Genomic DNA, 25,131 nt, shown 5'->3' with positions numbered 1-25,131 from the left:
TAGTCTGAAGGATTTCTGCCGCAGGTCCTTTCAATGATACAAACAAGGACGCTACTTTGTCCGCTGCATTCCAGTTATTGGCCATTGCTGTCTTTTCAAACTGAAGTTTGAAATTTTGAAATGGAATACTTCCATCGCTGGCCCAACAAATTCGAACTCGTCCACATTAATTCCATCCGCTTCCATTGCTTCACGTAATCGTGCCTGCAGATCCGCCTTTTGCCCGCTTATCGGCAAATTACGCTCCTCCAGTTCCTTTTTTAATTGTTGAATTCTCAATTCTCCGAATTTAACCATCTTGAATTTGGATTATTTGACAATCCCACTTCTGACACCAACTCTTAGCACTGATTGATTACGTTGGCGCTGCCACGGCTTATATAGCCACGCACTTCTCGCTGATGCCGACGTGTCCTTCTAGAATATCGCGTCTGGAAATTACCAGAACATACGGCTATACGGCGCCAGACGCAAGCAGACAGTCGCGGCGCCAGACTCAGCAATTGTTTACCTAGACAAGCAGACAGTGCGGCGCCAGATGTCTATTGTTTCGACGAGCAGACAGCCGTGGCGCCAGATGTCTACAACAAGACAAATGCTATTCCATATACCTACAGCTATTGTTCATAATAAGGGATGCATATAGCAATACAAATACAACTTAATACTACTTTTTGTAACAATATTAAAACTTTCTGAACAAATGTAACTCTGCATTATGAATATAGTGAGAATGTGAATTTTATTATAATAACAAGTAAATAGGGGCTAAAGGCAACTAGTAAGAATCAAACGTCTTCAGGTACTTATAGTACTTTTCGATAACAAATGTTGCGAAAGAATTTAGCATTCCTTATTTAAAGAAATAGTGATTAAATTACAATCAAATTTGGTATCTTCTTGACTTAGTATATTAATGATCGTTCGGGTCAGCCAAAATTATATTAAAATCATCTTCAGATCAGATATACATATGTATGTATGTATGTGATATCAACGCAGCCGAAGAGGCAAAATTAATATATGTATGTATGTGTATTGAGTTGATGTGGAAAACGTGGTATTAGAAAACCACGCTCTCTTATATTGACTGAGATAACTGAAATATTAGCAGATATATGGATTATAAAGTTTGCTGGAAGTTCGAAAATCTTTATATTAGGTATATGCGGTTTAAGGGAAGAATTGACCTGATCCAATTAATTTTTGACACTCAGACAAAATATTATTAGGAAAGTATTTTCTCCGAATTTAAAATACATATCTCACATATTGACTGACAAAAATTCAACAATGTGCAATGGGGTCCACATGTTCGGAATAAAAAGTTTTTGTTTGATTTGGACAATTATATATATAATAGTCATATCATACACGAGGCAGACATTATAGAAGAATTTTACGTACTTAATTCAACCAAATCGGTGAAGCAGGTTACGAGATATGTGACCATACTTAATAGTGGGCGAGGTGATGCCCATCGGTCAATTTTGAGACCGACTCCTACAAAGCCCTCTTGTGCCAATCTGGATGTAAAATTTAAAGACTCTGACGCTTATTTCAGACATCCCACCGAACTGGCGGGAGTTGAAATTAAACGCCTATGTAAATTTGTTTTGGTGTTTTGCTAATTTATAAGTTCGTAGTTGAGATCTTCGACCAGCTAACCTAACACTATCTTAAGAAGGCTTGAAAAAGTTTGTCTAGTGCAAATTTGTTTAATATACAGTGAACCAAAAAAAAACTTTGTACAGTACAGAGCTATGTCTTCGGCATTAATGTCTCTGAGACCATTAAATTTTTTAAACTGCTATAAAAGAAAATTTAATAATACACATTTTTTTTTAGAAAATTTCATATATCTCAAATAGAGACTGATGAATTTTAAAAATTCGGAAAAATCCAAAACAATTTTTCTTATGTCTTTTACATAATTTTGTTCATCGTTAACATCAACTCGTCAGTAAATATCTACTATATCAGATCCTACCGTGGTGACAACGTAATTGTTGTTGTTCTCATTAGATCATTTTTCTTGTTTCAATGTAAATTAATACTCACCGTCGCTTCTACCGTCTCTATAGTGTATTTTTGCCCACATTAGATTTTATCCGTAGAAACTAGTTTGTTCTCTTAACGAATTTTCTTTCTTAAACGCAGAGCTGCCAGTCTCTGTATTTTGTGTTAATTAAAAAATAAACTTGAATATATTTGAAATATTCTTAAGCTAACTCAAAATAACAGTCGAATATAATTATTTATAATTAGGTAGACAATTATTTAATAATTGGATTTTGGTTTGATGTGTTACATTGTGAAAAATTATCACTGAAAAGCGAGATGTGTGTAAAACCATGTTTACAACTTGAGCATTGGCAACATTGCTCAAATGTGATAAAGAGAGAACGACATACATATGTTTCCACTACGAAAAGCCGGCACGATGTTGACTAAATAAAGCATAATACGTTTCTGAATAAACTAGTGCGGGAACATACACACCAAACAAATCATAACTCCCTTGCGTAAAAAAATGATGAACGCTCACACCTACGCAAAAATTGGCCTTAAGGAACTCCTGGAAACTTTGACATAAATTTCAGGTAACACTGTTGGGTAATTAACCTGGTGACTTAACCGATAAGTGGCTTGCAGGGATGAAAAGTTTCTTCCGCATTTGTGAAAAAAAGGCAACTCTGACTACAATAATTTCCTGTGGAGAAGGAAGTAACAAAACAAATGGTGAAAAAACAAAAGCTCTTGCAGCAAATTGAAGTTCTGAACACATAGAGCGCGACAGACTGCAAGCGACATCTGTCAAATATTAAAATACACACGTTCTAAAGGACACAGTTATTTAGACAGCTGCACGCCTACACGACTGCAGGCCGACAGTTGTCGCTCTCGCTAACTTCAAAATATTCTTATATTTGTCAACGACAGTAGAGTTGGCAGTAGAGAGGAGTGATGCCACTAATATGTAAAATGTAAAATTATTCAAAGCTCTAACAAACCTGACGTTATTTTACAAATAAAAGCAGAAAATAGCTCTGTTATATCATTTGTAATGACAATTGATAATTTAAAACAAAAATATTTACATATTTATTTATTTTTTTGCATAAAAAATTTCACTTTAAAGAAAATATTAAAATTTCATTGAAGTGAAAGGTATTAGTATGGCCACAACGAAATTATGGACAGCTGTGTTGTCTTGTTTACATGCCGGCCATTGATACTTATGTAGCTGCCTTCTTACAAATGTTCATGTAGAAGGATTCACAACGCCACTTAAAGTTCACTGTCGTGCTGTCATATCGTGTCGCGCTCAATGTGTTCAGCACTTGAAGAGGACAATTAGGAAAGAGCTTTTAAGCTCGCTGACTGATGAAAATAAATGTACGAGTTGTGCTTAGCATAACACCAGACAGTCCTTAGCAACGCATTCAAGAGAGTAAACCATCTGAGAAGAAAACTAAGTGACGCGCAATAACTTTCCTTTAAAGTGGTAAAAGAATGGAATGAAATGTGCGGAGATTATTAAAATGAAATAAAATTGCCAAATGTGCTCAACTAAAATACTTTTGAAACCCCGGTGAAACTTAGGTTCCTAAATTTGAAAGACAGTTTTTGGTAATTTTAGACGCACATCCTTGCGCTAAGTCAATTTTGTCAAGCTCACAACTACTCTTAGATGTATACTGATGTATACATATACATACTTATGCATGTATGCTCTGCAGCATAAATGTGAAAATTGGTAAAACACAAACGGATTTATGGTGAGTAGATACCAATGGAAACTAATTACCAGTTTGTTTCTCGGTGATGTTAAATTAATGATTCATCGGTGGGAAAAGGAAATCTTCCAATCTCCCAAGCAAATTATATCACTCCGATGAATGTAGAAAATATACTTATGTATACATTATTAGATACATTCATTCATATAAAAAGCTGTGTAAGAAACTTCATGTATGTATGTATACGTTAAGAGACATTTGTTTTTATACATTTTGTTTTTGTTATGCTTTTGCTTATTCAATAGAAACTTTCCTTGCTATCTTTGTGTTGAGTTGCCACCCCGTACACACTCGGTGCTCAGTGCGGTGCAATGCGATGAATATTTTTGCTTCCATAAAGCAACTGGGAGCACCAACATACAGGATAAAAGTGGCACACTTTAGAAAAGGATTTGCAGTTTCGTCAGTTTTTGAGATATCCGAATGAAATTTAATACGAGTGTACGTTTTGTTATTCTATTAATTATTTGTCGGACATGCCAAATACTAATTAAATGAGCTTTGGGTTTCATTTCGATACATCACATATCATCACCAATCTTTTTAGACTAAAGTCAGCTGGATGTTCGAAAATTGTGACATTAGTTATATAGGGAATACAATAATAGAACAGTATATAATTCCCCGAATTTCAATTATACATATATACTTACATACATATGTACTTGTCTATCTCCAAATGTTAACCCTCTATAACGTATGGTAGACCACAGGCAACAAACCGTTTCACCTTCCTAAATTCTACTCGTAGTAATTTTTTTCGTCTTGTCAAGCAATGTAGAATGTAGTCTACACTCCATTCCTCTAATCAAGCATAAGCAAAACAAACTAAGTGCGGTTACTTTTTTCCAATGAAGCTTTTTCTTCAGTGAAAGTCGGCACTGGCCTCAATGTGCGGAAAAAAAAAATCCGATGCAAGTTCCCGAAATGTGCCGCGTTCACTCACACGGTGTGTGAAAAGTGCGGGTTAGCTTTATGCCATACCAAAAACAATAATTGTTTCAAGAACTTTCATTTGTCCTGAAGGATTTCCATTTTACTCATAATTTTGCCCACTTTCTTTATCACTGTTACTCATTGTTTTTTTGTGTTATATGTGTTATAAATAAAAAGTAAAAAAAAAAAAATAATAATTTCTGTATATTTTTCCCATAAAACTAACCGATTCCACTAAAAATAGTTAATTTGGAGGTTTTGAGTTATAGAGGGTTAAAAGTTACCATATACATTATTTCCATCATAAGTGACACTCCGCGAAAAAAGGGTCTTTGTGCTGCAAGTACACAAAAAAAGTATCCCCCTCTAAAAAAAAAATTTACTCTGGATCCGTTCCTATATATCTCACAGACTTACTTGGCCGATATTTTCTTCAAAAAGCCAGCAAAAGTACGCTATGGGGTCCACTCACTTTATACGTTTTGGTTTAATTGTCTTTTGTTAGCATGGTAGTAGTCGTATTGGGCTCATCTAGGAACTTGTCATATTATTGCCAGGGAATACGTGCACAAAGATTCATTACGATGCCTCTATTTTTACAGCTTGCACGGACAGGTAGACGGACGGACGTACAGACAGACGTCTAGACTTCAACTCGTCTCATCACCCTTATCATTTATGGTATATGTACTATATATGTACATATGTATATAACTCGATTCTTTTTTGTTGATGCAAATAACAGTTAGGTAACAAAACTAACTGTACTCTGTACCTTGCAACATCTTGGGTATACAAATTACATACCCAATGTTAAATTTATGAATTTTAAGCGCAAATAAGTACTTTAAAAACCATCAGTCAACTGCAGCTATGCGTATATGTACATACATACATACATATATTCTTAATCTTGAGCACCTCATCAGCCCATACCCATTTCAATCCCAGTTGATATAAAATGTTTAATACATGTACATGTATGTATTCATAAAATAAATAAATATTTATGTAGAAGCTTACTTACATTGAATTTTCTCAAAAAGTCTTCGCTTCCCTTCAAAGCCTATTCGATTGCAGTGGATATTTAACTAATAGTTTAAATGGATTTCAGTTGCATAAATGTGCTCAAATGCAATAAAAATTAAATTTTTCCCATTTTTTGTAATTTTTCATGCATATACATATTATTAAAGCCTTAAGACCAAATGCACACTCTTACAAATACGCAGAACATATGTACATAAGTATGTACGAATGTGGCTACCTTTTTCATCGGGTACTGCTTCCAGCAGGTTGTTAGCAAAAGTTTGATTGACTCGCTGGTTCGGCGCCATTGTTGACGTAAATTGCTTGTATGCGCCTGTGTATACAGTGTACACCGCAATAAAGATAGCAATTAGACGCTATTTTGTGGCCCACTTCACATTTGTAAGCTATAGTATTACTGTTTTGTCAAAGTTCACGGTTAGACAGAAAGCTAAATGTGAAAAGTGACATAATGCAAAACAAACACAATAGGATAACGCTTATATCTCCTGGGTATACATACATATGTACATATATTCACATGTATGTATTTAGTAAGTCCGATCGCTTTTTTAAACTGTTTATATAAATGGATATTAAATTTTCATCTCAACTCAACAATAAGTGCAACAACTCAAATAAAGCAAACACTTTTTATGTAACTACCACATAAACGCATACATAGATATTTTAAAAATATACATGCATGTATCTTACAGTCAGAGAAATTTTACAATTTCTATTTACACATGAACAGCATTGACATTTAGAAAGAAAAATAGAAATAAATTGTAATTGCACCCCGATTTAAGGTTCCCTTTCCTCTGTCACAACGCACCACATATGTATGTATGTATGTAGAGTGCTTTTAAGGCGATGTGATCCTTATTTGGATACATAGATCCAGGAAACTTTATCCTTCGTCTACAGACTGCTGTGCAGACTAGCATCCTGTGCTCGTGAGTTTTCGGCTCCATGGGACTAAGATTTCTGCTTGGAAAATGCTTGGAGCGTCCCATAGGTATCTTCCGCATTAAAGCATGTTATGATTAGCTGTATGATTGATTATTATGTGGAACAGTGTGAGTTGCGGCAAAACGAACCTAAAGCTAAAGGGTGAGCTAGTTAATACGGCAAACCTTCGCATCCAATAAGTATGCAACCACTTAACAACACAACTTAGCCTAGTTGCTTTTTAAAATAATTTGGCTGCCATCTTTTCAGTTTCCCTTCATACTTCGTGGTTCATGCATAATTTCTTGCTCATTTTCTAGATTTATGGCATCAAAAACACACATATACATATGAATGTACATACCAAAGAGCCGTTAGCATTTTTCAATTCAAAAGAAAAAAATACATATAATATAATTAACATATGAACACATGGAGGCTTCTTATTTCAAAGATGTGAATGATTTTTAAGAGCAAAACAATTATATTTCTTCCAAATTCATATATTGTAATAAAAGTTTTTTCGTTTGATAATTTTTAAAAAGACTTGTTTCTTCTATTTTTTTAATTACACTGATTCTGATAAAATACTAGAGTTTAATCATATGTTTTGTAGTTAGATCTAATATTCGAAAGATACGTGTATAAAATCAGCCGTCGTACAATTAGTTCGAAAGTTTCGGCAATTTGAAAAAATTGGACAAACCTGATTTCCTGCGTTAATGAAATATTCTTTGATAAAAAAAAATTCTGTGAAAGAGTATTATTCGAACTCTACGCTACGCAAAGTAAATTCGTACGTTACAAAATGATTTTAAATGACCGTAATATTAAGTAATTCGATATTAAGAATTCAAGCTAACTCTCTAAAGATATCAAAGGAAAAATATGTACTTATTATCATTTTACAACAATTCTGGGGACTGGTGCTGTTTAGTCGAAATAAATCAGATTTTTTGCTTCGATATACTCGTACATATGTTAATGGAGAATTATATTCATCCAAAAAGACTGCACAATATGGACCGAATCCAAATCGTGGAAAGCGCAACAGTCAGCTGTACGTTTAATTTTGTGATGTGCAAATATACGTACCTATAATATTGAAAGTTTCTTTCAGAAGATAATTGGAACTTTAGCAAAATGAAATCGCGGAAACCCCCAAAAAATTTAGCAATAATCCTCAGGGACTATTTTGAAGCAAGATACAAACTTACATACATATATAATAAAGTTGCAAAACGGCAATCTTCTTTTTAAATAAATGATAAATGATAACACCTATCCACCCCAGCCCACCTGTTAAATAATTATGGCATATGTATTATATGTACTTTTTGTTTTTTTTTTTTAAGTAGAGGGACGCATCAAAAGCCGGAGTGCGGAAAACTGGTAAACTTAACCTATTTCCAACTCCAGACTCTCCCACGGAACCACCTGATTAAGTAGTACTTCGTGGGAGTGATAAGGCATTTAAGTCTTCTCTATGGCACGGACTGTCGGACGCCTACTCTGCTGTATATGCTGAAATGTATCTATGTATGTAATGACATGCAGATTCCATATTATCTAAGGATCCAAGAGGCTCTCGGAATTTGTAAAGATCTAAGCCAGAGAAATACTTTCAAGCGTCACAGAACGTCATATTGAATAAGTTCCGCTAAGCCACGTAATTTTTATGAAAGCTTATCTACTTAATTTCACTAAAATACCGTACATTTAGACCAATCTTAACGGTTTAAAGTTAGGTTGATATATAAGGGGTAGAAAAAGTCTGGATTGATTGCGCTAACTTTTGACATTACTCAGGTATGCTCGAGAATATAATTTCAAGCAATTTTATAAATATATACACTAGGGTGTTTTTTTTTAACTATAAATTTTTTTCAATCCCGTCACGAAATTTCCTTGGAAATACCCGAAAAGAAACGAGAATTCCTTGTCAAGCATTCCTATGTTTTAACTTTTCTCTTTGCTTACATATATCAATACGAGAATAATGCTCAAAACAGCTTTTGACTCCAAAATAACGTTGCCTCTTCTCTTCCAGGTAATGCAACTGGCAAGCCAAAAGGTAATTGGCACTCCGAAGAACAGGTAAACCATGTGGTGTTTAGAGAAGAAACAGACAGAAGACACATATATGTAAATCAAAAGAAACTAACTCTGCATGCTCGTAGTCCAATCACAAATGAGTTAAATGAAAGTTTACTAAAGATTCTATTCTCTTATTTTAATTCTTCGTACTCATGTCAATGTGTTGCAAACTAAATTTTTATAAATTCTTCAAACTTTCTAAAAAGTTGCATTTTTCGTTTCACTATATATTCGGTTGAGCACTCGGTACACAAATGCAACCACTAAAATACATACTTGCATATGAACTTCTATAGTATGTGCGTTATTTTTTTTAACTTTGTAAACTTTTCCTTTATTTTTAAAAATGGAAATTGAAAAATGGCGTATTTTTATAAGTATTTTAACATTTTTCTACCAAAATTTGTTCCGACTGGGAAGTGTGTATGTATGAATATATGGGTAAAAGACGAAAGTTGTGCGGTGATCTTAATTTTTCAGATACTTAGGGCAATATTTTTTTGTATTTTGTTAGTGCGTTACCAGAAAGAACTTTGTAGAATGGCACCTTTTAAGCTGAAATTCCGAATGGGCAGCTCGCGTAGCACGTCTCAAGAGCACGATTCAGATCCACAGGTAAACGAAGCGCTACTCAATTATCATCAGCACCATTCTACAGCCATAGGTGCCAGTAGCTCCACCATCGATTCAACCGACTGTACCAGTCTTGGTTCTATGGGAACCAACGAGCGTAAATCTCTACTGCCCAACAAAACCAACAATATGCGACTAGGTAAGGATTCCAAAATTTTCAACAATACAATTTTTATGAATTCAGCTTCTTACCCTTTTTGATGTAGACAAATTACTTGCGTAATTGAGAGTTCATTAGTTTAATACTGCTTTTATGATTTTTTTTTTGCGTAGAATTTTCGTTCAATACATGTATAGTTAAGTTGTATGTGAAGATCGTTATGTGCTTTAGGCCAATTAATTAAAATTGGACTTCCAGACGGCCAATCAGTTTCAACTATGAAACCATGAGTACTGGTTTTAAGCAAAACTATGTGGTTTTTGCCTTGTGTGCAGAAATAGAATCTTCCCAGAAGATCCAAATCTTTCTTCACAAAAGTGAAGTAGTGTAAGCTGTTTACAGAAGACTGCCCACCAAACCATTACAGCAGCTGGAGAGTAACTACGTTGAACCCTTTATGTAGATTTTTTCGTTTTACTTATTAAAAACTTCTTCAACAGAGAACATTTCTTCATCCGTAAAATAATACCTTCATCGCCATTGACCGCGAGTCACTGTTTTAAACCACGCAAGGAGAACCACTTCTCTTTCTGTTATCAACTGTAGACGTTAGGAGAAAAATATCGCAAAAGTACGTTAAAGAAATATTCTCGAAATATTAAGATTCTTGAGAAGATCATATAATTCATTTGCTCCTTTTCACATTTAAAAACACCGCTCTTATCTTCATTGTTAATAAGCGAAAGCAATACTGAGCTTATTTCTTGATGTTATACGAGTATATGAGCAGACACTGCATACAAATTATAATAAAAAACGCTACCATTATCTGCGAATTGTCTTCGCTCTTTGCATTGTCAACTTTATAACAGAATATATGGCGAGACTAAGTACATATTAATATACTTGTATGTCTGATAAAATAAAATTCCATTTCTATCATAAATGTATCATTTGGTTTCTCTACCATAGCAATTTCTCTTTCACTTCTACCACGCAAAGAAGTGTCTTTAAATTGCTTAGATCAGTTCAGTTGATGATTAATTGTCTCCTTTATCGGATCATTTTACGAGTAGTATATAGAATAATTAATGTGAGCATGGTAAATAAGTTCTGTATATACAAGTATTGTTATGAATGGGACGCATGCATATTCTTTATTGTCGGCTGCACACAAAAGAACACTTGTGCTAAAAATTTTGCTATAATTTATGAATATATGTTTATATTATTGTTCTAGGATATATCGACCACAGGTTCACAACAAGTAATGACGAACCGACAACGGAATCAACCGCTGTTCCTACAACTCCTCTATCAACCTATGATTATATGCTAGAAGAGGTAGATAAACCTACATAAATCACTTGTTTTTCTATAATTAATAATAATTTGAAAAAAGTTTTATTTTTGATATAATTTCATTAAAATTCAAATATTTCGAATTATTTTTTAAGTCCCTTCTACAGTTTTCAACTGAACTGCATATTGGTTGGAGTTTTTAAATTCGGAATTATCGGTGTCAACTCAGTCCGTCCGGTTTTGGTTGAAGTATTGTCTAACTTTACCATTTTTGTGGTATTACAGATTTCAACTCTGCGTCAGTGGATCAAGTGGAGCCTTTTCTTCCTCGCAGTACACTAGTTTCGGTCCCAACAGTTTTGTCATCGTAATAACAATCAAAACTAACGTCCATTTTATTAATCACTTTTTCGTGATAAGAACTTAATCGAATTGTTTTGATGAGATGAAATCAAATCCGGGTGTCCGTCCATCTATGCAAGCAGCAACTTGAGCAAATGTTAAGATATCCTAATGAAACTTGGTGCATATGCTTTTCGGCATTGTAAAACGGCTGGCAATGCAGTTGGGCGTAATCGGACCACTGCCACGTCCACAAAATGACATTAAACAAAAACCTATAAACCATAACGATAACTTAGCACTAAATTAAGATATAGAACTGTAATTTGACACAGGATTTCGCAGTAGCGACACCTGTGGGAAAATTTTTTGGAAAAAATGGGCATGGCTCCGCCCTCTAAAAGATTTAATATTGATATCTCCCAAACCAACATTTTAACAATTAATCATTCCGTCCACTCCCCATATAATGGTTCGGTTAAACTCTACTGAAAGCCTGTTAAATCAATAAATAAACGGCGTCAAAAACATAAAATTTTACATCCGAGATCGTAAGAGGAGGCTCCATAGAAGCCTCTGTCAAAATTTAAAGGTGGCATCGCCCAAATTTGGGTTAAAGACCTACTTCTCACATAACACCATTTTAAATTCCACCTGATACATTCATTTTTCAGTATTCAAGTATTTGGGAAAACTGTTTGAGGTGGTTTTTGTCGTGAGTGGGTATGTTGGTAAAGGGATGCAAGGTTTGCGACAAATTTCAAAAGTCAACAACCGATTGGTAAATGCATTTGTGGTGAGTGGTATCGTTTGCAAACATTTGCTCAGTAGAAATGTTTATAGCAGAAGCATAAGCGCGTGACAAGGGTGCGGCAAGCGTAAGCAAACATTTTCTTGGAGAGTTCATAGAATTATTTAGAAATGAACTGTGAAAGTACCGCTTATAAAAATTAATGAGGAAAAAATAATTCACGGAACAATCTACTTTCGAATTATAAGGAAATTTATTAGGATGCGACAATTGAATTACTTTTTATTAGTGGAATGACTGCAGTGGGGAGCTCAATGTACGTTTTGGAATCCATTCTGAGGAAGTTTTTAAAATCTTCAGGAGCAGTCAACTCCATTGATAGCCACTCCTTCATCCATTCGTTTTTCAATATTTTTTTGCATTGCCTTTTTTCGCTTTTTCACTGGTGGATTACTAGTCGCGCATTTACATTACCCGCATTGTAATTAGACATTTTTACTTCGCAAACACACAAAATGAAAATGAAGTTTAGCAAATCTCTTTGTCGTGAGTGCTCAACCGTCTTCAAACAGATTTTTCAAACCAAGTTGTCATGAGTTCGCCGCTTTAATAAAATAGAATGAACACATTTTTCAAATAATGGTGCGTCTTTGTGCATAAAATTTATAAAATCGGGCGAAAACTGGCCATTACCCGCATATAACTAATATCAGGAATTCGAAGCATCCGGTTAACATTATCCGATATCATATCGATATCAATTAACTTTATTTGATATATGAACTACCAAGAAAATCAAAGATCATCTTTTTCTGTTAATAATAACTGTGCTTCAAAAAGAGACTCCAGTTTGAGTGAAAACCATACATTTTTTTAATAAAAAATAAGCAACATTTTTTTAAATTGTATTAACTACTCATTTCTCGTAAACTTGGTAACCATAGCCCAACTTCATGGCAACTAAGCCAAAAAAAACCTATACACATACGATTTGAATGTCAAATGCTGATTTTAATATGATTTTCTCTGACGCGAATGAAATAAATAAAACTAAGTGAGTACAAAACCTTCAGTATACATAACCTTCCTAATTTGCTTGTTATCCATTCACGATTTCGATGCACAATGAATGTTAAATTCTTGCGCAATGTTTTTTAATAAAAGTTTTGCCAAAATCTGAAATTGGCTTTGATCCTTGCAAGTTGCAAGAGTATGAAATGTTACACCCGAACTTAGCCCTTCAGTCCTTCCTTACTTTTTTCATTTGAAAATATTTATCCGTCAAATCCTAATTTTTTAGGTTGGCAACGAGAATACAACTTTTAAAAATGGTTGCCGTTCGTTATCCCAAAAAAGGGTTGGGTTGATCTAAACTCGAAGATAGAAGTTGAAAACTTTAAAAGGAGCATTAACTTTCATTAAAATTTTTTAGAAAATATGAATATCCACGATACATATCATCTGTTATATCATAATAGAAAATTCATTTAACAATACCGTCATTTTCATTCAACAGCTGAAAGTTATCTCCCATGAAGAAAACGCAATCAACGATCGCCGTGATTCCTTGAATAATCCAAGAAACAACATTATTTTGTCGTCGTTAGAACACCTCGCACTAAATGAGGAAGTCACCATTGAATGTACTGACCCCAATTGCCAGGATAATTATTTGTGCAACGAGCAACTTTTGCAACAACGAGAACAGAATGCATCCTTAAACGAGTTCAACAATTTTCATGAATTTATTGAGCAATCCCGAATCATAAACCAAAATATTCGTAACAACGAGGTTAACAACTCTGAAGGTGAAGACGAGTGTGAGGAAGACAATCGTAAAGAGTCGATAGATTCTACGGAACTTTTAATATCAGCGAAAATGACAACTTCAACGACATCAGCATCAACCGCTCATGAAACCACTAATCTAGTGGATAACTGTAGAGGTGACTGTGAGCAATGCGAAGCGGATCACTATAATGAGGAATGCAACGAAGACTGTAACACTAGTGGCAATGGAAAAACCAATCGCAGCGGCAATAGCAATGACTTCTTCGATCCACTAATCAATCATGGTGGATACTGTAGTGAAGGTAAGTACTAATTATATTCTTACGCTAGCCACTACGGCTGAGATGTCTTCCAACTTACAATGGTAGTTTCGACATTTAGGTACTTGAAACATAAAGATTATTATATTTAATATAGTAGTCTCTATACAGTTAAATATCATGGTGGAAAAATTTCAAATCGACCTTCTTATATCAAATTCTACTTAATTAAAAAAAAAAAAAAACAACATTATAACTTGTAGACGTGAGGGTGACGTACTTTATTGCAATTTTCACAAAACAAAACGATGGGCCATGGACTTCAATGTCATGATGCGTCTGCAGCAACACCAGGTCCATCAATTTACTTTTCCTGAAGCATGTTTGTCTTCAGGCACGCTTTCATGCGAAAAAGAGCTTAAGAGCTCGCATTCATCGCAGTGTGAAGAATATGCGAAGAAAAGTATGAATTATGAGATATAGGTCTACATCGCAGTTCTTCAACGGTCCAAATGCAGTAGGAAGGTATGTAGGTCCTACCTGCAGCCCCATTGTTTTTCGGGCGCAATTAGCACTGGCTGTGCCATTTTGATGCACTATACGCAGACCTTTTATATCTGTTACGTTATAACGTTTTACCTTCTCTTTCAAATCATTTTGAGGTTTCGATGAAGCTACTTATGTCCGATATGCTTTTAGTAGAAATCCATTCAAGGTTTGGTGCTTGATGGATTCCAAGTGTTCTGTGTCGGATCTGTGATAGGGCCGGGCATTCTCAGAGAAAGTGGAAAATTGTTTCCTTGTTCCCTGCTATTCCGCAACCTCGGCAGATGTTGTTGTAGAGCATATCTATTTTGGACGCAAGTTCTCCAAATAGCCAGTGCCCTGTTATGGTAGCTGTCTCTGTAGATACTTTTCATAGACCAGTAGTCGGTAACTAGTTGTATTCTGACATTGGCTTCTGTCCCCATGATACTTGCAATGAACAAGTTCACCTTCGAGCTTCAAACGTCGTACGACATTGTCATTATCCGAAAGGTCTTTGAATCTATCTATCACGAAGTCAATACAATTTTCCACTTCTTTGGTTTTCAAAGCACATATATTCTCGGGAAGCAAAAAACTTAATTGAAATCCATCCAATACTTCTCTAGAAAAGCGCGTACTCAAATCTTCGCCGATTGTATCCAACAGAAACCCTGTAGTATTCTTCGTAAGTTCTCATGCAAAAATGTTCGCGTTTTGTTGGTCGGCAGCCGTTTTTTGGTTGGTCAGTTCAGCCGCCATTTTTGAAATGGGACCCTTTTCCCCTTCTGAATCCACCCCTGTCAAAAAATACTGTAATGAAAAATTGTTTGCAATTAAATTTCGAACAAGAAGGATTTATACGCTCATGTCATAATAGTGCTGTATTTCAGAGATATGTATAAGAGATTTCATAAAAACAAACTAAAAATATAAAAGTTTTAATAAAATTTATTTTTGTTATTATTATAACTTTTCATACATTTTTATTTATTTTCATTTTATTTTTTAACTAATTACTCCCATTTTGAGGGAATTACGTAATGTAACAACGTAAAAAACAAAATTTTCATTTGTTCATAAAGAAATAAAAAATTTTTAATGAAACACCCTAATGTACAGTGTCGGACAAAACGTATTGGACGGAACTTTTGATATCAGCGAAAATGATTATACCTACGAATTATATTACTATCTCCTATTCTCGCACTTTCTCCGATTCTCGCAATTATCATTTTAAATATAAACAAATCACTCAGATCTGAAGAATAACTACTTACCATATTTCATGAAAACAGACAGCTTCTTAGAAATTATTTGACTCCATGTCATTTTAACCGAAAAACGTAAACACTAAACATATTCAATATTCAGTGGGACAAAACGTATTGGAATGATGATTGTTATTTAATATTTTATAGCATAATTATTATTTTTAATTACCGCACTGCATCTACTTGGCATAGAAGCTATAAGACTGTTAATAACTTCTTGTGGAATGCTTAACCAGGCTTGCTTTGCAGCTTCGAATAATTTTTTTTATCTCCCAGAGCAGTCTCCGACCAGAGATAAAAAGATGTCCAACTCCTCTCTCACTTGAAGTGAGAGAGCAATTGCTAAACGTCAAAACCTACTGAACTGTGACAGCTAATCGAGTTCAGTAGGTTTTGACGTTTATCAATTGGAAACGAGCAATGTCCAGATTGAAATCTTTCCAAAAATACTATATGTAAACGGAGGGATTTGTTGCATCGTTCAAGACCACTTATAAAAAAGAAAAACAATGAAAATTAAATAAATTTGTGAAATTCAAAGGTATTTGTTGAAATGTTTTGTAATTTGAAGCATCATAGTATTATTTTCAATGGAAAATGATTAAAAACATTTAATGATTGAGAGCTAACAAGCTTAAATCCTTTTATTGGGTATTGAAAAGTCGAAAGTCTGTTGTTCTAATATAATTTAAAAAGATTTAAATAGTTTCTCCATTTAATAAATAACCACTATATAGTAATTCTTATTCGTACTAAATGTGGGTTGTTTCAACTCAAATGTCCACAAATTATTATTTTGTTCAATCTGGCCATAATAGTACAGTCATTATAGTAAGTTCACCTCGGAACCCGATATACCCATTTATATGTCTTTAGGGTGTCAATATACAAGTATTTACAGACATATAAATGGGTATATCGAATTCCGAGATTCTTACCTAATTTAAGCTTAAATGACTGGACTATAATGGAAAATGTTATAAAAAACGCTAATTTTGAAGCGCTCTCACGCTTGGACATCCCTTTATTCCTGCTCAGACCATCTCACTCATTGAGCGGACGCGTTTTCTTGATTACAATTATTGTATGTGCTTTAAGTGCTGAACACAATGACAGTGAACTAAAAATGGCGTTGTGCATCATACTACATGAACACTTGTAAGAAGGCAGAGACATAACAATGGCCGGCATGTACTCATAACAACGCAGTTGTCCATTTTGTATGTGCACAATTTCGTTGTGGCCATACTAATACCTTTCACTTCAATGAAATTTTAATACTTTGTTCAAAGTGAAATTTTTCATGCAAAAAGAAGTAAAAGAAGTTAAAATTCCTTTTTAAAGATTCTTATTGATATTATAAATTGGGCCAATTGTTCAGGTGCCAGTATCTCTATAAACAAATGCAAATTATTCCATATTTCTAGAAACACACAAATTTAATAACTTCAATCAAATCTATAATAATGTTAATATTGTAAATACTAATAGTCTTAACATAATTAAATATCTATCATCAAAATATTGTTTGATTAATTTTTATCTCTCATAAATATCACAAGAGCTTTAATTTTATCTAAGATTGATTATGGTTTCCCTATCTACGGCAATTGTGCCAAAAGCAAAAAGCATTTCTAACATATCCAATAAAGTTCATATTAACGGAAGCCGCCGGACTCCCATCTGTCGATGAAAGAGTTATACATACTTCGCAAAATCTTGTTCCAAAACTACTGTTATGCAATAACAAACTTTTATATAGTTAAGTAAAAGCCAAATGAATCTACGAGACAAACTCCAATACTCCCTCCGCTATTTCTAAATGCATTAAATTATCTAAAGATCTAGGTATTACTCAAAGAAACTTCGTTTGAGCTACAACTTCAAAAACATTAAAAAAATTAAAACAATTCCAGGGGATATGAAAGGATACCCCGGTATAATTGGAAATAAATAGGTCGATTAAAACGGCAAATTGGCGACAAAACAGCTATTGATTTTTTCGACTACATCTAAAAAATTATATAATCCATTTACTCGCTTTACAACAAAAAGCCATACGAGTAAAAGTTAATGTTTGGAATAATGTGCAACACCACTACGCCTTCTGAAAGACGATATAAAAGCCTTTGTTCGCATTCGTCTTGATCATTCGTCGTTAATGCATTCCCATTTATTAAACGGAAACATAATTTCACCCTGCCTATATGTTAACTCGTCGTCCTTAACCATAACACATATGTACACTAGATGAATGCACCTTCTTCAACTTAGCAAGAGCCAGTATCTTTCAGATCTCGATTTATTAAAAATAACATATACCTGTATTATAAGCATCACTAAAATATCCGAATTCATGGAAGGTTCCATCTTTTTTATTTAAGTCATTTATTTTTAAGCCGTGAGCTGAAAGCCACATATACATACATATAATAAATAAATATCTTCTAATGATTATTAATAGGATTGAGAACCGACGATTAAGCTGGCCACTTTAGGGCATTAATATTTTGAGCTACGACCCAAATTGCCACAAGTTTCGACGTGTGCTTTGGGTCGTTGTCGTGTTGAAACGACCATGAAAATGGCATAGTCCTCTCGGCTTGGAGAAGCATCACGTTTTCAAGGATGTTGTTGTTGAATTTATCCATATTGTCATTGATTCGATGAAGAGGTCCAACACCAAACCCGGAAAAGCATACAGTTGCAAACTGTCTGTTGAAGTGTAGTCAAACTTTAACTTTTTTGAGGTATTACGTTTTTCAACTGTGTGTCAGTGTGGCTGACTAGAGTTTCAAAAAATTTCGACTACTACTAAGCAGTTGTAGAGGAACATTACTGCGTTTGTTTAGAAAAATATTGATAAAAAACGTAAAATGAGTAAAAAAATATATTGGGTCTAATCATTGAATAAATATTCGATGAAGCTGAACTCACTTACCGACTCAAAAAACATACATACCGTGGCTAATACATAGATGGCGCTAATTTCGAAATCATTGTAACCGCAAATTTTTGTCGAAATCTATTTGTTGATGAGCGAGTTACGGCAATTTAAAATAATGAGGAATGAATAATATTTGTAAGTATTTATATAAGTATTTCATAAAAATGGAAAAACGTACGATTATAACGCGTTTATATTATTGATTCACTTATCCGTTTGGACCGATTTTAAGTTTGCAGTTCAAATTCAATTTCAGTATACACACATCAGTTGACGGATTAAAAGGTATTCTAGTAATTGCAGCAAATATTTTGGATGAGACCCGTATTAAAAGTACCAGTAGTAAGAGACTAATTAAATAATGCAATTTATTCCCACCAACGAATAAAATATTATCATAATTAACGCCTGACTAAGCAATGGAAACTAACACAGATACTGATGTATCGTATAGACACCCTGTTCTTCCGATGTTGGTAAAACAGTTTACATATGATAAAGCAGGTTGTCGTCGGTATCAATGATCGCGAAAAGTCTTTCCGTTTCGAATACGTTTAAAAACTGCGTTATCAACAAATTGGACAAGTTTGAAAAATTAAATAAATTGTCTTAGCTTTTTGGTTCGTTTTTACAAATATTTAAATGGGATACAATTGCATTATATTTAAGTGATAGTGATGATGAAAATAGTGTAAGCATTCGTCGTGAGCGCAGAAATTTGAGGAATATATTAAAAGATGTGTTGGAATTTAAGCTAAAAAAAACAACATTTTATTTACATATGTAAGTATGTATGTACATACGCAGTTTCATCAAAATTTTTCGGATCAACAAAAGGGACATTTTGGCGGAATGCGAATATGTATTTGGAAATGACAAAAGAAAAGGTTCTCTTTCTTCACAAATAAAACTTGCTGCAAGTCTACGTTTCTTAGCCACAGGCAGTTATCAACATTGTATTGGAAAGGACTTCATTATAAATATGGCCCAATTGACATTTTGTGTTATATTAGATGAGTTACTCAACATTCTTGAGTACAGGCTATGTTCAAGATGGATTTCCATTGACATGACCGCCAGCGAGAATTAGAAGCAAAAACATATTTTTTTTGGAAAATCAAAAATTCCTGGTTGGCAATCACAGTTGATGGAACTCACGTAAAGATAGTGGTACCGTCAAGAGATAAACATCTGTATTTTAACCGCAAAGGATTCTCAAGTCTTAATGTTATGGTGGTTAGGCTTTTTCAAAATTAACTTTTCACCCATATATACATACATATATACTATACATATACATATATGGTTTTCGTATGTGACTGTGCGACCACAAGATGCAAATACGATACGTTTGTGCTAAGTATTCCGGCAGTAGTCATGATTCTCACATATGGGATATGAGTGATTTGAATTTGTTGGTTCTTCTCTCTAAATACGCATTTAAAACATAATTTAATGCGTTCTCAGGTATTTTTTTACATAAATAGTTACAAATGCTCCATTTTTGCAAATTAACGCAGTTCACTGATCAACGGAGAGATTTCGACAAATATTTTCGATTTTGCGGTTTCAATGATTTCGAAGTTAGCGCCATCTATTGGCCACGGAATGTATTTTATCGAGTCAGCAAGTAAGTTCAACTGCATTGAAAACTTCATTTTCGATACGGTTTCAATGATTTCAATGTAATAATTTTCAATCGAATTGTCAAGTTTTTCGATCGAAACGGATTCAATAATTAGACCAATTACTCTCCGTTGTTGGATCGATTTGACATCGAGATCAAGATAAGCCAGATACAAGATCTGTCACAAAAGAAACAGGACTGTTAAAAAAACAACAAAAAATTAATATTTTTTATTCAAAGTAGTTTCCTGGTACTTCGATACAGCGTTTAGCCCGGTCAATTAGCATTTCAAATTAGTGTTTAAGGTCATTTTCCGGAATGCTCTTGAGAATATCGGTCGTCGCCTTTTGGATAGCTGAAATGTGCTGAAACCAGTGTCCTTTCATGGGCAAATGAAGTTTTCCAAATAGGTAAAACTCACAGAGTGCCAGATCAGGCGAGTAGGGTGAGTGATTAATGGTTTATATGGAGTTTTTTGTCAACAGGCGCCAGGACCCTGCCTCACGGTATTGTCGTCAAGCACGACGAATGCGTGACAAAAGATGCTTTATAACACCAGGGTAAAACCCAGCATTAATCGTTTGGCCAGGTGGGATGAACTCTCGGTGTACCATTCCCTCGGAATCGTAAAAACAAATCAGCATTGTCTTTGTTTTTGACTTCTGAAGACGACTTTTTTTCGGTGATGGCTCTCGTCCTCATGACCTTCTTGGAATCGCTTAAACCACTCATGCACATTACTACGGGATAGGCACTGATCACCATAAACTTTTTTCATCATTTGAAATGTTTCAGTAAACGTTTTCCCAAGTATAAAATAAAATTTAATATTTGCTCTTTGTTCAAAATCCATTTTAAGACCGATGACCAAAAGCTGCTGTCACTTTTTGATCGATAACATCGATTGTAGTTATCCAATTGTCTTAAAATTTTTACGAAATGTCAACAAGAAATCAATCTTTTTATTTCATGTATCCACCAATAGGTGGCGCCACCAGAAACACTTATATTTAAAAAGTTCTGTTTCTTTTGCGACAGACCTTGTATAATGAAACCGAGTCGGAAACACCCGGCTCCATTTTCAAGTTATACAAAAAGTTTGAAAATAAATTCAGGTTTTTACTTTTTTAACTTCTGTGTAAAAGCAAATGTATCTGAATTTATTTTTTTTTTTCTTTGAGAGAGAATTCTCACCTACATTCTTGATTTGAATAATGATTATCTTACCGAGCCTGCTGATAGCAATACGATAAATTAATATTTTGTTTCACTGAAATTTTGATCTTTCACTAACAGTATCGCATTATAATCAGGAGAGTGGAGATAATCAGCTGCAGGATGAATGCCAGGGTAGTCAGTGGGATACCGATGCCGATGGGAGTTGGAGCCAACATCAAGAAATGTCAAACAGCCATAGTCATGAACATCAACTACAACAACAGCAGCAATCGCAAACATACGATTATGAGTATGGCACCCAACAGCCGACACAGGAACGCTCCATCACGCCGGAAATAATAAGCAACAAATCATCAAAGGAAATATACAAAGATTTAGCCAAACAATGGGGCATCACGTGTAAGATGTCAGACGCATGCCGTTGCATGGAGTGTCAAGGTCATTATTTTGATTGCGAATACGACGACGTAAGTGTACAGCGTATACTCAGCAGTTCTATTTTTACTCATCTTGTTTTATTTCCCGTTTCACAATTAGAATGAGCACCAGAAAACGGATGGTGGACTGGGTGCCGGTACACCGATGTTCATCAGTGAAGTAATGCACGGTTCCGCTTGCAGCATTCTCTAAACTCGGGATCTTCTAGGAGTAGATATATGAATGTTGCAAAACGACTGAAAGGTCTAAACATACATACATATGTATTTGAACACACCTAGGCATAGCTACATTAGTTCATATGAAAGTGTTTATGAAGTCGGTGGAAGCCTATAGGGAGTATTGACCTATATTTATAATTATTTAGTCAAATAATGAACAACGTGAAAGCAAACCATTTTGCTTTAATGCTGTTATAACAGCCTAAGCACACACATGCATACACACAAGTAAATAGAAACGAAAATGCATTGAATATTCAAAACTAAATGTTGTGGTTGAAACATTGGCGCACTTGAAACTACAAACAAATTGCACTTATAAAAATTTATGTAAAAATACTATTTCTAAAAGTACTGTGACAGTGAAGGTATAGAAAAAATGTGTACATATGTTTCGTGCATTTGATTTGAACCCCCTTGAGGAGGAATTCAAGGTGAGGAATTTTTTTGAGGCATTGTTACCTTTAATTCTCTTTATATAAAATCGAAATGACTAAAAAATATATACATATGTATGTGTTTATTTATATTTAGGCTTCCCGCCCTCAAAATGGACAGGTGTGTTATGTAGCAACTCAATGGTAATATGTCATGGCAACTAACTTCACCCTGTGCTTTATATGCATTATGAAAACTATGTATATTTCCCATCTCTAACCTGAAAAAATAATGAATTTTTGTCATTTTCATAGTTTTTTTTTTTAAATAACTGCAATGCAACTAAATTTTTAAATTTGGTTTAAATCTTTTTAGTGGCGAATCAGTTACCATTCTGTTGACACAAAAACTGCCACTCAGTTTTGAAGATATCGAGGATAAATTTAGGATCCAGACGCATTTTTTTTATGTAAAAATCATTTGTAAAACTCTTCATGGAAATTTGAAGGAGAATTAGATGTTCTTTGATCGAAATATTATAATTTAATTGATTTTACTCATCAATGATATACAATTACTTTTCACACTTCAATTTCAAATGTGAAGTTATTGGATGTATTAAACTTCTAGATTTAGTTGGTTATCTTCACACATATTATAACATAGTAAATGGAAAGTGTCTACATATTTTGATTGGTGCAGAAGATACATATAAAAGATAGACTGTTATTCAAATTCAAATACAAGGAATTTGTTCAGCAAAAACAAGAGCAAAAATTAATCGAGAGTTTAAAACTCAAAGTAATTCAGATAAATAAATTGTATTACATTATAAGTAACCATAAGCAAAAATTTAGAAGAAGTTGCTATTAAAAAGAAGCCTTATTACTGTTTAGTCGGCGAAAAATATTATACCGTAGTGAACCCTCTTCGTGTAGCATTACAAAAATATACTATATAACGCGGTAACGCCCACACTACACATAAACTGCATACATTTTTTTAATCCACTCTTTGTTAGTTTTTAGCATTTGTAGTATACTTAAGGGGTAAAGAAAGTTAAAAAGTCTCGTATTTAACATTTCACTTGACTTGACTTGAACTGAGTGTCTTGCGCCAAACGCATCTAATGCTTGATTATTTTTTTCATGAGCACATCATCAGATTTAAGTAACAAATCCTTCTGTTGTAATAACGGTTTCTACTAAAAGATTATGGTTTCTCGAAACAATCAAAATAACGGTAACTCTTATACTGAAGTATTTAACCAAATAAAAATCAAAACAACCTATTTATTATAGCTGTCTTCGATAAGGCATTTTTCTGCTCCCTTGTCGAATTACAAGTGAAAGCAACAACCATGACGGATACCTTATTAAACTGCAAATTTTTTTTTTACATATGTATTTCTTTTTATACTCTCGCAACAAAGTTGCTAAGGAGAGTATTATAGTTTTGTTCACATAACGGTTGTTTGTAAGTCCTAAAACTGAAAGAGTCAGATATAGGGTTATACGAGTATATACCAAAGTGATCAGGGTGACGAGTAGAGTTGAAATCCGGATGTCTGTCTGTCCGTACGTCCGTCTGTCCGTCCGTCCGTCCGTGCAAGCTGTAACTTGAGTAAAAATTGAGATATCATGATGAAACTTGGTACACGTATTTCTTGGCTCCATAAGAAGGTTAAATTCGAAGATGGGCAAAATCGGCCCACAGCCACGCCCACAAAATGGCGAAAACCGAAAACCTATAAAGTGTGATAACTAAGCCATAAATAAAGATATTAAAGTAAAATTTGGCACAAAGGATCGCATTAGGGAGGAGCACATTTGGACGTAATTTTTATGGAAAATTGGGCGTGGCCCCGCCCCCTACTAAGTTTTTTGTACACATCTCGGAAACTACTGTAGCTATGTTAACCAAACTCTGTAGAGGCATTTCCATATACAGTTCAAAAATGGAAGAAATCGGATAATAACCACGCCCACCTCCCATACAAAGGTTATGTTGAAAATCACTAAAAGTGCGTTAACCGACTAACAAAAAACGTCAGAAACACTAAATTTTACGGAAGAAATGGCAGAAGGAAGCTGCACCCAGGCTTTTTTTTTTAAATTGAAAATGGGCGTGGCGTCGTCCACTTATGGACCAAAAACCATATCTCAGGAACTACTAATCTAATTAATTTTACAGCAAAATAAAAAAATATGTAAATGACGGATAATGAAATCTCGATTATCACTTTATCATGCGAGAGTATAAAATGTTCGGTGACACCCGAACTTAGCCCTTCCTTACTTGTTTTTCTTATGTTAAGCTTATACAGACATACATACATACAGCCATGGACATATAAATAGCACACATCTGAATCCCATATTAATTCTAATTTTTTTTAATCCTAAAGTAGCTGAACAATAAAAATTTGGTATGTATCTACTTGTCACTGTTATGAGGCTCATTTCCCTGTACAAAAATACTGTTTATTTTCTATTAAATTTTGTACGCGACAATTTTATTGCGTATAGTGTTGATTTGAGGTGG

At 34.2% G+C, this 25,131-nt stretch overlaps 2 protein-coding genes across 2 annotated transcripts in view; one reads left to right on the top strand and one right to left on the bottom strand.

The window, feature by feature from the left end:
* Positions 1-10,296, bottom strand: part of LOC105225359 (uncharacterized) — a 13,599-nt gene extending 3,303 nt beyond the window's left edge. Inside the window, exon 1 of the mRNA XM_049453114.1 lies at positions 10,082-10,296. Coding sequence (XP_049309071.1) covers positions 10,082-10,093 — 12 coding nt within the window. The 5' untranslated portion in view covers positions 10,094-10,296. The remainder of the gene's footprint in view (positions 1-10,081) is intronic.
* On the top strand, positions 9,360-25,131 carry LOC105225358 (putative uncharacterized protein DDB_G0291812). Its single transcript, XM_011203777.4, has 5 exons — positions 9,360-9,591; positions 10,793-10,896; positions 13,464-14,040; positions 21,668-22,017; positions 22,088-25,131. Exons 1-5 carry the CDS (start codon positions 9,360-9,362, stop codon positions 22,178-22,180), a joined length of 1,356 nt encoding a protein of 451 aa, XP_011202079.2. The 3' UTR covers positions 22,181-25,131.

This window comes from Bactrocera dorsalis, chromosome 3 (assembly GCF_023373825.1).
Source record: "Bactrocera dorsalis isolate Fly_Bdor chromosome 3, ASM2337382v1, whole genome shotgun sequence".
Classification (NCBI taxonomy): domain Eukaryota; kingdom Metazoa; phylum Arthropoda; class Insecta; order Diptera; family Tephritidae; genus Bactrocera; species Bactrocera dorsalis.
This window is presented reverse-complemented; position numbering and strand designations above follow the sequence as displayed.

Bases quoted from the DNA above. Each gene is read 5' to 3' on its own strand.
- LOC105225358 (XM_011203777.4), top strand. From the start codon at position 9,360: ATGGCACCTTTTAAGCTGAAATTCCGAATGGGCAGCTCGCGTAGCACG. The intron at 10,897-13,463 runs GTAGATAAACCT...TTCATTCAACAG, and splicing joins ATGATTATATGCTAGAAGAG to CTGAAAGTTATCTCCCATGA. The intron at 22,018-22,087 runs GTAAGTGTACAG...TTTCACAATTAG, and splicing joins TTGATTGCGAATACGACGAC to AATGAGCACCAGAAAACGGA.